Consider the following 14,342-nt stretch of genomic DNA (forward strand, 5'->3'; position numbering starts at 1 on the left):
CTTACATTGTGCAGTTTGTAGTATAGACCGCAAGCGTTACACACGGGGTCCCCGTTTGCGTTTCTTCGCCACAGTGTTGTCGTGCTCGTTTGACAGTTTGCACATGATGTTCCTGCCCGTCTTGCTGCAGACTGGTGAAAAGGAGATTTAAAAAAAATGCAAATCAGTCATAAGGCCTTTTCCTAGGTTATCAACCCAAATGTTGCATTTATAATGCTATTATAATACATTACTAACATATAGCTTTCTGCAAAGTTCTGTCTATCAACTTTCTGCAACTAGTTTTAAAATAAAGACAACATTCCAAAACAGCGCTACTTTGACTCGAGACTAAAAATAGCATCATGCGCACATGCCCTGTCAAGAGTAAATATTTACAGATTACATAAAAGCAGTGGCATGAAATGGGACCTATTAAATCTGATTAAATTTCCCCGTTAAAGCGACTAAGTGCTTAAGTAACAGTAAGATAGTGTCTGCTCCTTGTGTTTAAATATGAAACTCAACAGTTTATACAAATAAACTACAATTAGTTTTACGGTGAGAGCATGATGGCGGACAGAATTATGTATTTTTAAAACAAATCTCCAGCCTCACCATGGGAGGAAAAATATATGTTAAATCATAAATGTGTGCATAGCAAGATCAAATAATCATTATTCTGTTGTTTTTACATAGCCAATCATGTTGAGCTGTCAAGGGGGATTCACAATTTGACATGGCTAATGAATAAAATTGACAAAATTATATGCTTGTGGATGAAGATGGTAAACTTAAATATCGCAATATAAGTTTGAATATCGCCATACCGACCACATTGCCTATTAGCCAATTACAGAACATTGTTTTTTAAAATTGGGACGGGCTAATGCCCTGATTTACTTTAGAGATACGTTTCGACTTGCATGGGGAGAGGACTCTACATTCCCATGGATTGAAACGCCTGCCTCAGACGCCAGTTTACTGGCCGGCCTGACATTGATGTTATAATCTATAAAACCAATCGATAGACGAGATGACCGAATAGGACACAGTACCCGTTAACACCGAATGGGCTAAACAAAAGGCACTACACTATCTTTCGGAGGGATTTCCAATTATCTACATCTGGTGGTCTAATAACCCATGTTCATGCGTGACTTAAATAATGTAATTGCTTTGCACACCAATCTTGAGTTCCATTAACGCGAAAATAAAGTGCTTGTGTACTAGAAAATGGAGCTCACTGTATCCATCTCCTCCCAGACTTCTTCTTCAGACTTCCCTCTCTCTTTTCTCTTTTCCTTTTCTTACTATTTTCCCTCAGTATTTGAACATTCTGCAGAGATTCCCTGAGTTCTGAGAAGAACAATCTTGAGTCGTGACTCCTGCGTGCCCTGGGCTGCTCCTTGCGCTGATTCGGTCCCCGGTCCCCTTCATGTTTAGACTGGGGAAGCGGGCTATGTTGTTAAAAGCGACTTATCTGCGCTGCTCAGATATCCGGCAGCTTTTTCCTGGGAAGTCGGGTTTTCACATTAGAGAGAGAAGGGGGGATATAGGCTAGAGCAGAAGCTGGCTGGCTGCTAAACGAGCAGTCCACGCGAGGCGTCCCCTGCCTAGAAAGTGTTCGCTTTTATCTAACCATGCAGGGAGATAGGGGAACTGCTCTATAGAGCTCTATAGCTTTCTGGTGTTCAAAAGTTCAGGGGGTTCCTCTCCAAATACTGCAGGGTGCATGGTAGCCCATATCTCTCATCTAAACCATATAAACGTCCAATTCTAAGTATGCCATTTACAGTATGTCAACTGCAGATATTATTTCTATGTGGGCAGTGAGGACTTGGATGGAATATTTTCGATTTGCCTCAATGCAGAATAAGAGGAATATATTTTCTCCTATTTTTTTCCCTCTAAGAAATATCAAACAGTAGGGCAATTGAAGCGGGAAAAATAATAATTGATGAAGCAAATCATTAAAAAAAATGCAAAACAATAGTAATAATAAATCTGCAGTTTGCTATTACTGTATATCTAAAAGAATTCGAGACCTGCACTTGGCGAGTCAATTTCCTGCAGCTAACACTTCTTCCTGGGTAGAGAAAGAGAGAAAGACGGAAGTGTCATCAATACAAAGTGGCAGGGACATACCAGTCGTCGCTTGGGTTTGATGAGGGGCCGATTCTGCCCGTTCATCTTGTGATAGAGTCCGCAGGCGTTACACAAATAGTGACCAGTGCCATCCCGCCTCCAGAGCGGGGTCGACGTAGCTCCACAGTTAACGCACTCTCTACCTTCTGAAAGCAGAAACGATACACAACATGGAGAGAGCGCCGAGATCAGTTCGCCCCTTTTAAACTAAACATAGCATCTCACATCTGAAACACTTGATCCCTCAGGTCAAGAGGGAGAAAGGCTGTTATAAACATCGTAGAAAATGTCATCACACAAAATAATTAATTATAATAGTAGCATAACATTCATAGTACACAGTAATAATAATACAAAGTATACCAAGTATACCAGTAAACATACTACTACTACTACTACTACTACTACTGCTACTACTAGTACTATTAATAATAGTAATAATAATAATAATACAGTGGGCCTATAACAATGCAGTGAATATTCGAAGTGCAAAAAAGCCCAGCCTCTGTTAGGCTACAACTGATATCAACATTTGACCCTGGAGTTAGTAGGCCTTTTCCAATTCATAGTGTTTCGAAAATGACCTCATACAATACGTCTGACATCATACAAACATCTGACTATCATTGAATAAAGCAGGTCTATTATGGTCGATTACTGTCACAATGAGGTCACACATAATTTCATCAAATACATAATATATTAATACAAACTGATAGCCTATCTTTAGAAAAGGGCGTGCATAATCTATGGACTCAATCATGTTTTTGTGATTAAAATGTGCCCTCTTCTTTCTCCCACACACACAACCTCTCATTTCACAGTGGTGTATAGTAATAATAATAATATGTTATTGTAAAACAGGCGAATTCATTCATATGTAGGCCTGTTTATTTGATTGGAATGACCACTGTCTTTCCAAACCAGCATTTGGGTTTGACTGGCACTTCTCTAGTGACACCGACAGGTGAGAGGCGCGTTAACAGTTTCATTAAGGGGGTCTCCTGATCCCCAGGCATATGTGGCCTCGCCACTGAAACTGAAACAACCGAGCAGCGCGGCAGGATTATTTGAAAGCATAGACGCGTATAGAGAGGAGGCCTTGCGCTGTGCCGTGCCTGTGTGCCTCTCCTCACCCGCACTTCCCCTTTCGACAGCAAAAATCGCTCCACTTCTTCAGAGACTTATATGCGTCACTTCTGGTCCTGCCTTGTTGGATGTGATAGACATTCCAGATACCTCAGCAGACACCGAGGACGTTGTGAATCAATAGTGGTTTTATAGTGGAGCCTGGCTAACGCAGCTAAACAAATGTATCCACTCCACAATAGGGCTCTGAGAAATAGGCTACTACAGGATTTTGAATTGCGCAAGGCGTGTTCCGGGTTTTATGTTTAGAAGACCACAGAGTCGACCTTTCTCCAATACTTATTTTCAACTATAAATTTGCAATGTAGACACATTCTATTATATGACCTCATTAATAGATAACCTCTTTAAGATTCATTTTAGAGGATGTATCTTTACGCATATTACAGCACACACATACTTAATCCACAAATTAAAATGATTTATTTTTTTGTAGTAATAAGTGAATATTATTCAGCATTGAATAAGCCTGATGATATGCATCGTCTAATCCACTGTTTTCTATATCTCTCCAAATGCTATGTGGCACTGATATTAATCTCATTACAGTGAACTGGTTTCTAGCAGAGCCTGAATAACCTTTTATTTTAATTACCCCCACTTGCTTGGATAACATTCCGCCTCGCCAGTCGTGCCCCTCTGCCACGGAGAGTGCTCATTCGTGATTACCCCCTCTCAATGCAGCCCCGCATCCGGACTCTATCAAAGTTATTACTGGCTCTGCGTAAACAATACAACTGTCGCGTGCACCAGTCTGACAGTAATGGGATTATCTTAAACATATAAACTGGCGCGAGACAGCCATTCCGGCATGGAGGCCGCGGTCACAGATTTAGCCTATCTCTCTTTCCCTATGTGAAACATAGAACAACTGAAAACAGATCTGGTTTAGGCACAGCTTAAAACTATTCTGATTTAAGGGTACTAAGGCTGTTTAATCGTTCACTGGACTAATTTCCTTTGCTTTGGAAAGTGGAAAATCGTTCAATCTCATGTGGGCAAATGCACTTTGAATTATTTAATTCGCTTTCTATTAAAAGCAATGTGTTCTCACAAATAAGGGTGTTGATTGAATGCGATTAATACAGATGTTTGTGTAGCCTAATAACATATAGAAACGTTATAACGTCCCCAATTAAAAGTGTTACTCAGTCAAATTGATGTAGCGATAGAAACCTGGATTATCCATGCAAGATTTTTTGTATTATTATTTAGAATGTATTATTATTGTTATTATTATTATTGTTGTTGTTATTGCTATTATTATTCATTCGCATTATTATTACCGCCAAGTGCTTTCCTTGGCACTGCCATTGTATTTTCCTCTCAAACGAATCTTGTGCACGAGCACCTTTGAGACACATTTGACTTTCTATGGTCCTGCAAGGGCTGGAGAAAGGCCTTGGCTGTCACTCAAAGCTACATGGCATGCCAATATCCACAAATAAGAGTTGTTTTGTTGTGAAGAACGAAAATAGGTCCTGATTCTGAAACGGGTACATTGGGATTACACCTGGATGTCATCAATGCCATATATTCTAAGGTGAAATCAAATGGTAATATAATAAAATGCACGCCTACCTGAACATGACCTTGTTTTTGGTCTTGTTTTGGAACCATAACTAGAAGATGACCCACCTATCAGGCTACTTGGTGGGAAGAGGCCTGGGCCGTATTCGGGGACATAGGATGGGTATGTGGCGATGGGGTGATGATGGTGTGCGGAGGATTGCGCTCCGATTGATGCCATGCTCCGGCTGTGAGACTCCAGTTTCATGCTTTCGGCCAGGGACACCTGGTACTTTATGCACTCTTTCTCCTCCTGTTGGCGACTGTTGCTGCTTGAGCCCGGAGTGGAGATGCCTGGGTCCGGGGACACGTCTTTCGGAGGAGTGGGGGGAAAGGTGAAGAGGTGCGGGCTGGAGTGGCCCCCGGACAGGGAGGAGGAGGACGCCGAAGGGTAGACAGAGAGACCTGCCGGGGAACCGTGGTGCAGTGAGCTCTTCTGGAAAGGACTCAGGTTCCATGGGGAAGTGCTGTGGTGCTGCATTGCTTTGCTTCCGTCCAGCCACGGCAGAGAGCCGTGCAGTAGAGAGGGGCGACACACCTGACTACCTGTAATAGAAAATAGGATGATAGAACGGTGTCAGTATTTTTCTCGGTGAAGAAAATTACAATAAGCCTACATTCAATTAGCCTACTCTCACGATTTGATCACTTTCCCTTATGATCATTTTGTTGACTTTAAACAATATCTCACATGTATGCTGGTTTAAGTTTGACATCGCCATGTAGGTCTAGGCCTGCTATGAAAATTACACAAATAATATCACTTCGTGACAAATTAAAGGTGCACCTCGGTCACTGTCAATTAAAAACATTTAGTCACACGTTCTATTGAAACAAAACATTATAAATATGACAAGGTCTTGTTTATATGAGTGAATTCAGATGTGCTTTACCAGTGGAGAAACTGAAACTACAATGACTTAGACTTTTGATTATTTCCATTAAGAAACCCGATCATGGAAAACATTTTTAAAAAGCATACGCTATTTTAGTAAAACCTCACTCGCGATTTAATCTTCGGGGACACAAGATTAAACTGCACACCAGGCCTACACACCTGACAACACATGCTCTGACCCAAATTGCCCCTCTTGACTCCAGCCTGCTTTATTTTTTTTGTCTAGCCGAAACCCAGGGCCTGAATGACTGTGTCAGAGCAGCAGTGTGAGTAGCACGCCAGTGTCAGTGCAGAGAGTTTGAACAGTGGTGTTTTAGCATAGGAAGCATCGCTACAGAAAACTATTCCGTTCAGGAAGTCATGTCAATAAATTAAACCAATTGCTCTTCCGCAGTTATTTTCTCTCCAAGAATATCTATAATTAAATGATAACTCATAGTTTACCTGCCATGAAATGTAGACGGTTGTGTGGTGAAGTATGATAGTCTGAAATGACCAAATATATCGCATGGGGCCTTTCCAAATGATCTCTGTAGGTCTACACATTCATTCGTTAGATAACATATTTTAATGATATTAACCACGATACAAAAATACATGTCATATTTGACAATAGTAACGTGTTGTTCATCTGTAATTCACGTTAATTGATTTAATTTAAACATTTGTCATTGATTTCAAATTGCTCGACTGATATTTACCACCTTCCCTTCTTACATCTGATTTCACTGTGCTAAAATAGCACTGAACATAGAAGTAAAACAATGAAACAGCGTGGTCTTACTCACTGTTATAACACAGACCTATACTCACAACGGGAAACATATGAAACCAAAGGTACACCACCAGAGAGGTAAGCCACACATAACAGAGGACTGAATGGTTTCACATGGCCCTCGCATTTTTTAATTAGCAGGATCCGCTGAGGCTTAAACCTATTAGACAAATACTTCGGTTCAGACATTTTAAAATGGACAACCATCTGAAGACGAATTAGTCTTATGTTAGCTCTATCTGAGTTAAATCTGACCACACCACATTGAAATAAGAGGTCGATGTCTCTAATTCAATAGTAGCCTAAAACAATGCGCAATGAAGCAGTACTTACTATGTGGAGGAGGTGGATACCTCTGGACGGCTCTGACTGAGTTCCCATAGTATGGAGATACGTGGTTGCCCTGTGAGTCGATATTAAACAGTACATCCACATCGTCGGCGAGGGGATACTGCGAGGGGTCCATGTACGAGTGGCCGAGGCCCGGGTGGTGCGAGCCGGGATGCTGTTCGTTTAGCACCGATGGGTGGTGATGGCTCATCCATCGGGGTTGGTCCGCGGATACTTCCATAGCTTTTTAGCAAACGTTCATATACACCGGAGTGAAGCGATTCAAGTCAAGTAAGAAAAAAATCTGTCCGAATTCCTGCTTTGTTTAATCCACAGTTTTCTTCGTTCACCTGGAGATGAAAAATAAAAATATATTTAAAAATGACGTTGTTCCCCCTATGCTGTTATTTTCAGTCTATTCAAATGCGATTATTTGGCAGGGATTCACATTAATGTGAATTTGCCCATGTAATAAATCAAATAAAATTGTTCAAAACATACATTCAAAAAATAATGTTTCACTTGAATGTTGTCATAAATAGGTCCAAGGTCGTATCCAGTCCCACTCAAAAGTTCCTCAACTTTTCCCTGACAAAGTTTCTATATTATAAAGCCGATTCAACAAGTTGCAGAGGTATATGTTTAGACGCAGCCTTGTTTGCAGTAGGTGGCTTAGTGCAAACTGACTAGCACCGAACTCACAGATCAAATCTCTGTTTGTGCGCAGCGGCAACCCTCTCCGCTTACTTCGCTTCCCTCTCTCTCTCTCTCGCTCTCTCTCTAGCTCTCTCACCCACTCTCTCTAGCTCTCTCTGAACTCTCTCCGTCCCAGTGTGTGTATGTCTCTCTCTCTCTCGCTCTCTCTCTGTTTTTTTTTTTTTTTTACAGTGAAGGCATTCTTTCAGGATGGCGCCAGGCAGCTCAATGCTTGCAGACAGCTGGGGCGCGACGCAACTTAAGGAGGGTCTGTCAGTGTCATCAGTGGGGGAGGGGCCTGCCCTGCTCGCCCTAATTGAATATTGTGGGCCAGGAGAGATGACCAAGAACTGCTGCACGGATTTTTCTTTCACAGACCCTGCAAGAGTCTCACCAATAGTAAGTACATTTAATTTCATATTCAGATTATTTTTCTTGAAAGCAAATACCGGTACACAAACGCCTTCATGCCCATTATTCACAATGCATTGTGCATTATAACTAAATTAAAACCCATAATAAAGTCCTTTTTTTATAACGAAATATGGACATATAGACTGTACTAAATATGTAAATATGAACATCTTAAATGCACATCTCATGAAGACAACATTAAAAACAACACATCTATTTAATTATATTATTTTCTATTCTAAAGTAGACTGCTTTTTAATGCAGTATCTGAATCAATGAATCCTGCTGGCCACAATAATATTTCCGGGCTTGTCATTAAAAATATATATAAATATAAAGAGACAGCAAGTGAAGCCTGTTGCTCAATGACGAGGGACCAGTGGCAACCTGGCAGGTTGTGGGACGCCCATTTCCTTAAAATTGTGACAGTGCGTCCTCTCGCGGTGACAGGCGCGTTATTATAATGGCAGGCTACGACTTAACTCCCCAAATTGGGCTGATTTCCTCGCTTCACAGAGCAGGGGCGGGCGAGGACGCCAGAGCGGCTGAACTGCAGTCTGAAAACACTCCACTGCATTACTGCCTGGCTCCTCAGTTGACTTTAACAGACTGAGCGAGAGAGAGTATTTTCCCAGTGTATTAGACCTCTAGTCTCTCCCCCAACACACAGATAGACAAGCAGCAAATGCCCTGACATGTCAGTATTAACTAAAAAAGACTGAATTAAATGTGACTGGATGCAGTCATTGGTTCTATAGTGTATGATCTTGAATTGACTAATTCAATAAATTCATACTGACACCATAGACCAGATCATCTAATTACTCCATATGCCAATGTCAGGTATGAATGTGGCAGTGTACTCTCGCCTTGTTCCACTTGATTGCACAGTAATAGGTGGGAGGGGTGGGCTGCCCCGTGGGGAGGTATTTTGTATCTAATTCCCAGTTTGGCTACCCCATACTCTCCGATTGGCAGCATGTCATTGTATAATAGGGGGCTGTTCTTTTAGGTGCTTCACAAAGTACTGACACAGGCAGCCTCTGCGACGCCACTGGACGTGACGTCATCTCCAGAGTAAACAGCCAGGAAATGAACCCTCTCAGCAAGCAGAGCAGAGCGCGCAGGCTGTTCTGGAGAGGAAATGCGCGCGCCCTTTTCCAGTGAGTAAAATTCTAATCATTTATAAGTACAATTCTGTAACCAGGTACGCTAGCCGTTAATTACGCATAAAAAAAAGAAATCGTATAGTGAGTTGTATGCACACAGACATTACAAGGGGAGAAAAAGAAGATTATATTAATAGCCTTGCATTGGCATAAAAATCGATACCATATCATTTTCCAAAGTGCACTATCACGAATGCAAACTGACACGAAGGGAATGATACATAAAAAATAAAAAAAAGTCAGGGTCTCCATGGGAGCATTTGATATTCAGAGCATGACCACAACAATAACTGCCACATCCATCTTATGCAATGAGGTAGGCCTATTTTACAGAATAGGATAGCTACATTTGTGATATTTGTAGATGGCCTTTTAGTCTTTTGGAGGTTGTGCATTTTACCACCGCCGTTCTCAGTCGGGTGCATGGAGTTAATGTGTGAGAAACAGAAATACTGCTGATTTGGCAAAGCACGCTTTTATCCCTCTCCAGGATACCCAGAGAACATGTCTCACGCAAGCGAACCTGAGACTGAACCTGGATGGAAACTGCTCTACCGCCTCACATCGAACAATCTCACAGCCATTGTCGAGCTGTCAACGGACTCGTGTAATTATCCTCTTGAAAAGTATCGCGCTCCATTATCCACCAAGTAGGCTATGCGTTATAGGTGCTCCGAGGCAACACATGACCGTAAATGTAAAAATCCTGATACTGTTTTTTAGTTTCTTGTCTGGATGCCTGGAAGCTTACAGAGTGGGACATCTCTCAAGACGTGATTTCCCAAGCTTCAGTGTCAAGAGGGAAAGAGAGTGGAATAAAAACTGGTCCCCTTTAAAAGTTGTCATTTGTAAATCCCCACCACTGTCACAGTAGTAGGGGGGGGGGGGGGGGGGGCTGTCTGTGTGTGAGTGTGCGTGCGTGCGTGTCTGTGTGTGCGTGATAAAATAACCAAAACAAACCAAATAAAAAGCAGATGTCTAGTCTACTACACGGCGTCTGATTCATAAATGTTGGTGGTAGTATGGTGGCTGGTAGTTTTGCCTGGTGGCGGGCACAGCAGAAGACTGGGGAGATCATTTGTGAGCGATTATGTCAGGGAACGCTGATTAAAATCAGAAGACATCACACATTTCACCGAGGGTGAGAATTTAAGACAGCGCCGGATTATTTCATTGTCAGAGTGAGATGAACTTTATAGATAGCACCTCTTTGTTTACTGTGTCCACATTTTGCCCCCCCCCCCCCCCCCCCCCCCCCCCCCCCTAGGCTAACTGTAATTACGACAAATGTATTTCGCAAGGTTGTAATTATTAGGTGGTAGTTATAGTCTCATAATAATAATACATATTATTATAATAACAACAATAATAGTAGTAATAATAGTTATAATAATCATAACAACACTACTACTAGGCCTACACTACTACTGCTACTGCTACTACTTTTACTAATAATAATAATAATATGCATATTGATAATACCATATAGACTATTCAATTTATTACTATAAATTGTATCTATTACATTTTTTTTGATATATTTTTGTTTGATGATATATGTGTGTCCAACCATTGAAGCATCATTATAACAGGGAGATAAGCACATTCTAAAGCAAGCTTCCCTGACGCTCTTGCACTGTAACCCAGTTTTGGGGCAGATGAAAAACAGAGAAGGCCCAGAAATGAAATTTAATTAAAGTGCCGGCATCTGGCTTAGGAGACTTTTGATGGGTTTAGATTTTACAGTTTCATTCTAATGTTGCAGGTAAAGCTGTCCAAACAGCCGCGAGGCGCGGATCCAGGGTGAACCAGAGGACACCGCTTCGGGCAGCGGGCCTCGCCCGGCACTCTCTCTACCCGCTGGAGCTACTTCACTCCAGTCACCACTGGGATACATTATTATTATCTTGATGAAGACGGAGACATTTTTTTTTAAGCGAAGGAGAGAGAAACGCATTCGGACTTTCATGTGTGTGTTACAGGATAATTTAAATGTAATCAACGAACAGCTATTTATTATTATTACTATTAATAATGATAATAATAACAATGCTTTTCATATATGCTGAAATAGAAAAAAAAATTACACCGAAAACAGGCATTTTCAAATAATTCAAAACGATATCATGCATGACAAAATGTTAAACCTCGAGTTGGGGCGTGTGGCATATAGCCTATAAATATAGGCTACAGGTATAAGATGACTAATGCCACAATATTCTCTGATCTTTTCAAGAACAACGCTTCTTGTTGTACTCAATTAACTATGTGAACCAGTTCAGATTCTTAGAACCAAAACGAGGGCGTGAAATTATTCTCGGTGTGAATGAAACTTGAAAAATGAGGTGTATTTCTTAGAATGATTCAAATGAGAAAGGATTTTGGAACATTTTACCTCGAGTACAGATTATGTTTTCGGTAATGCTTTAGCTTCAGTAACAAGAAAAAGATATGAAGGTACTCTGTCAATTGAGTGAGAGAGATGCTTATCCGTGTGATCGCTGTTCACCTCCGCTCTCTTAACGGCGGCATCGCCAGGCCCACACCGCCTCCATTTGGATGCTACTGTTTTCGGTTACTCTGCTTTAAACAACATCAAATGTAGTGCTCTTATGGCGTATTTTACCAAATAAATCCATTGACAGTTGTTGAATTTGTTCACCCCTTTTTTACATAACAAAGTGTTATTGCTAATTAGCATACATATCAAACACGTCTAAATAAATCCGACAGGTAGCTAACATCATTTGAGAACTTCATAAACACACAAACAAAGAACTTCGACATATCAACATTTCAAGCCACACTCAGTGTGCTGTCCATCTCTGTCGTGGTCTGATTTGGAGATTGGAGGCAGATTGTATCCTTATTTAAAAGGTAACCCACCTCGTGATTATGTGAGTGGCCAGCCTCCCTATCTCCAAAACACAGCTGTTGGGGAAGCATTCAGCATAAATCAATAGAACGGCGTGCGATTTCCCAGCCCGTTCTGAGCTCTGTATGCAAATAACCGCTCGAGCTCTGCCCATGATAGCGCGACTGTGATGCCCTTAATTTCGTATCCTATTCATTCTATGTAACAGCTCATCTCCAAATCAAGCCATATCGACCACAGACGTGATGGAAAAGGGGGAATGCAGCCTCAGCAAATCCAACTCCTTTCTTTTATGACCCATTGGCGAGGTAAATCAGATCAATTTCATGGGTTAAGGGATTCTGCCTGTCACCAACTCAGGTGGTAATAGATCATTAAAATCCTTCATCTTCTGTATTTCGGGAGGCGCGAGGTAGGTAAAATACTCTCAGAATCTAGTGCGTTAACTGAAATAAATTCCAAAGCAATTTGGAAACGTGAAAAACGAAAAAAGGAACGATTTGTTAAAACGATTATTGAAGACCACCTAAAGCCTATTTACAGTATATATATTTTTATTTTCGAAAACTACTTTAGACTGAATATCCCCTAACCAAACGCCTGTCACAAACGCAGCCAAACACATATAGGCTACAGTAAAAACATAAGAGACAACAATGGCGTCGCGTGTGTCTTTTTAACCACTTTTCTGTTTGACAAGACATGCAGAAAAGCTCTACTACACATGTTGAGAAAACGGAGCTGTTTAACCGGACTCTGCAATTCACTAAACAAAAAGCATGTGTGCCTTTTTCCTAAAGATGCACTACAAAAACGCTATATTCGAAAATCGTTTTTAAAGTCATGGTACAAACTTGCTCATCAATTCATTTCTGGACATACGCCTGGCTGGACAGAAAACACCGAGGGAGGCTGGAAGGGACTAACTAGTATGTACCTTTAAGAGCTAGACTTTGTGTTCTTCGCTGAAGGACAGCCAGACAGACAGACTTGCTTTATAGAAATCTAAATATTTACTGACCTGTGGAATAGAGGTTCGCGGTCGTTTTTTTTCTGATCGGCTGCAGATGTGAGGAAAGAGTGACATGGAGATCGAAGCGCCGATGGCATTTAGAGAGAGCGAGATGCGTAGGGGAAAAAACCGAGGCGCGCGCGTCCTCAGCCCAGAGTCACTCACTCACTCACACACACACACACACACGCACATACACTCCTACAGGCCAACCAAAGCATCTGTACATTCAGATCAGAGCTCTTCCGGGTCGGTGGAGTCTAAGGAGGAAAAACATAGTTAGTCTAACCGATTGCCCATAGACCACTATTAGGACATTTTTCCACTTTATGAGTTCAGAGAGGTGGACTGCTGTTTATGGCGCATGTAGCTGTTGTAGTATTTGGTCGGCTCGTATTTTTAGCATCGGTAACACTGTCAAAGTAGCCTATAGCTTAGCCTTGTAGCTAACTAATCATGGGATGGTATAGTGGGCGTTTGAAATCACGGAGCACGGCATGCTTCTGTGTCTAGTATGTGTGAATTTCGAAAAATAAAAATCATATTTGATTGCAACTCCCAGTAATCAATATTTGCGTGTCATCGACCATTTCAATATGTGTATAGAGGTACTCAAGTACGCGCGTCCACACACATATATACACAAACACACTTCTGAATATTCTTTTGTTAGGATGACATAGGCTCAGTAAGCCTATATTTTACTATGGCATAGGCCTATACTACTATAGGCATCGTCACCAATGGATATTAGGATTATGGTATTCATGATGAAGCTAATGGACATTGTTTCTTTCAAAATATTCAGAAATAAAGTACCTTCATTAATCTATTAATTTCGATCTTCTAACACTGATATTTAACACATTTTAATTTTCTAAAATAAAGTTGCAGAAGTGCACATCCATAATATTTGTAGCCTACTGAATTTCCCCGTTAAATGTATCAAATGGTGTAAAAAAAAAAATGTCATTCAGGCCTACAGTACAGTATCTTAATAATATAATTTAAACTATTAATAAAAGGTCTACATATTTTTTGTGAAAACTAAAAAATGGCATAGGCTATTCACCAACAAACACCCACATATCTGCTTACACAGATACCATGTTTGAAATAGACACCAAATAAAACTGATCCATCTTCCGTCTACCTCCTCTAAAATAGAGAGAATGAAGAAAGAGAGAGAAAGTAAGAGAGAGCGAGAGCGAGAAAGAGAGAGAAAGAGAGAGAGCGCGAGACAATTCTGCTGATGCTGGAGGCTTGATATCTCACGTTGCGACTTGACTCTGAAGGAAAATGTAAACTGATCACACCAAAATCTATCT

The 14,342-nt window shown here is 41.0% G+C and overlaps 1 protein-coding gene and 1 long non-coding RNA gene across 8 annotated transcripts in view; one reads left to right on the forward strand and one right to left on the reverse strand.

Moving 5' to 3' along the window:
- Window positions 1-13,204, reverse strand: part of LOC110500122 (transcription factor GATA-3) — a 17,521-nt gene extending 4,317 nt beyond the window's left edge. The window contains exons 1-5 of one of the 7 annotated variants that reach the window (XM_036957437.1): window positions 13,024-13,204; window positions 6,852-7,198; window positions 4,858-5,391; window positions 2,128-2,273; window positions 6-131 (exon numbers count right to left, since the gene is read on the reverse strand). In XM_036957437.1, coding sequence (XP_036813332.1) covers window positions 6-131; window positions 2,128-2,273; window positions 4,858-5,391; window positions 6,852-7,089 — 1,044 coding nt within the window. In that variant the 5' untranslated portion in view covers window positions 7,090-7,198; window positions 13,024-13,204. Of the gene's footprint in view, window positions 132-2,027; window positions 2,069-2,127; window positions 2,274-4,857; window positions 5,392-6,851; window positions 7,661-12,939; window positions 12,957-13,023 lie in introns of those variants that run through there. The other 6 variants (XM_036957439.1, XM_036957438.1, XM_036957442.1 and 3 more) reach the window with 6 other exon arrangements.
- LOC110500123 lies at window positions 7,779-11,774 on the forward strand. The gene is made up of 3 exons (XR_002470065.2): window positions 7,779-7,943; window positions 8,971-9,121; window positions 10,893-11,774. It is a non-coding gene; the product is annotated as an uncharacterized LOC110500123 (long non-coding RNA).
- Window positions 13,205-14,342: the final 1,138 nt, after the last annotated feature.

Source organism: Oncorhynchus mykiss, chromosome 21 (assembly GCF_013265735.2).
Source record: "Oncorhynchus mykiss isolate Arlee chromosome 21, USDA_OmykA_1.1, whole genome shotgun sequence".
Classification (NCBI taxonomy): Eukaryota; Metazoa; Chordata; class Actinopteri; order Salmoniformes; family Salmonidae; genus Oncorhynchus; species Oncorhynchus mykiss.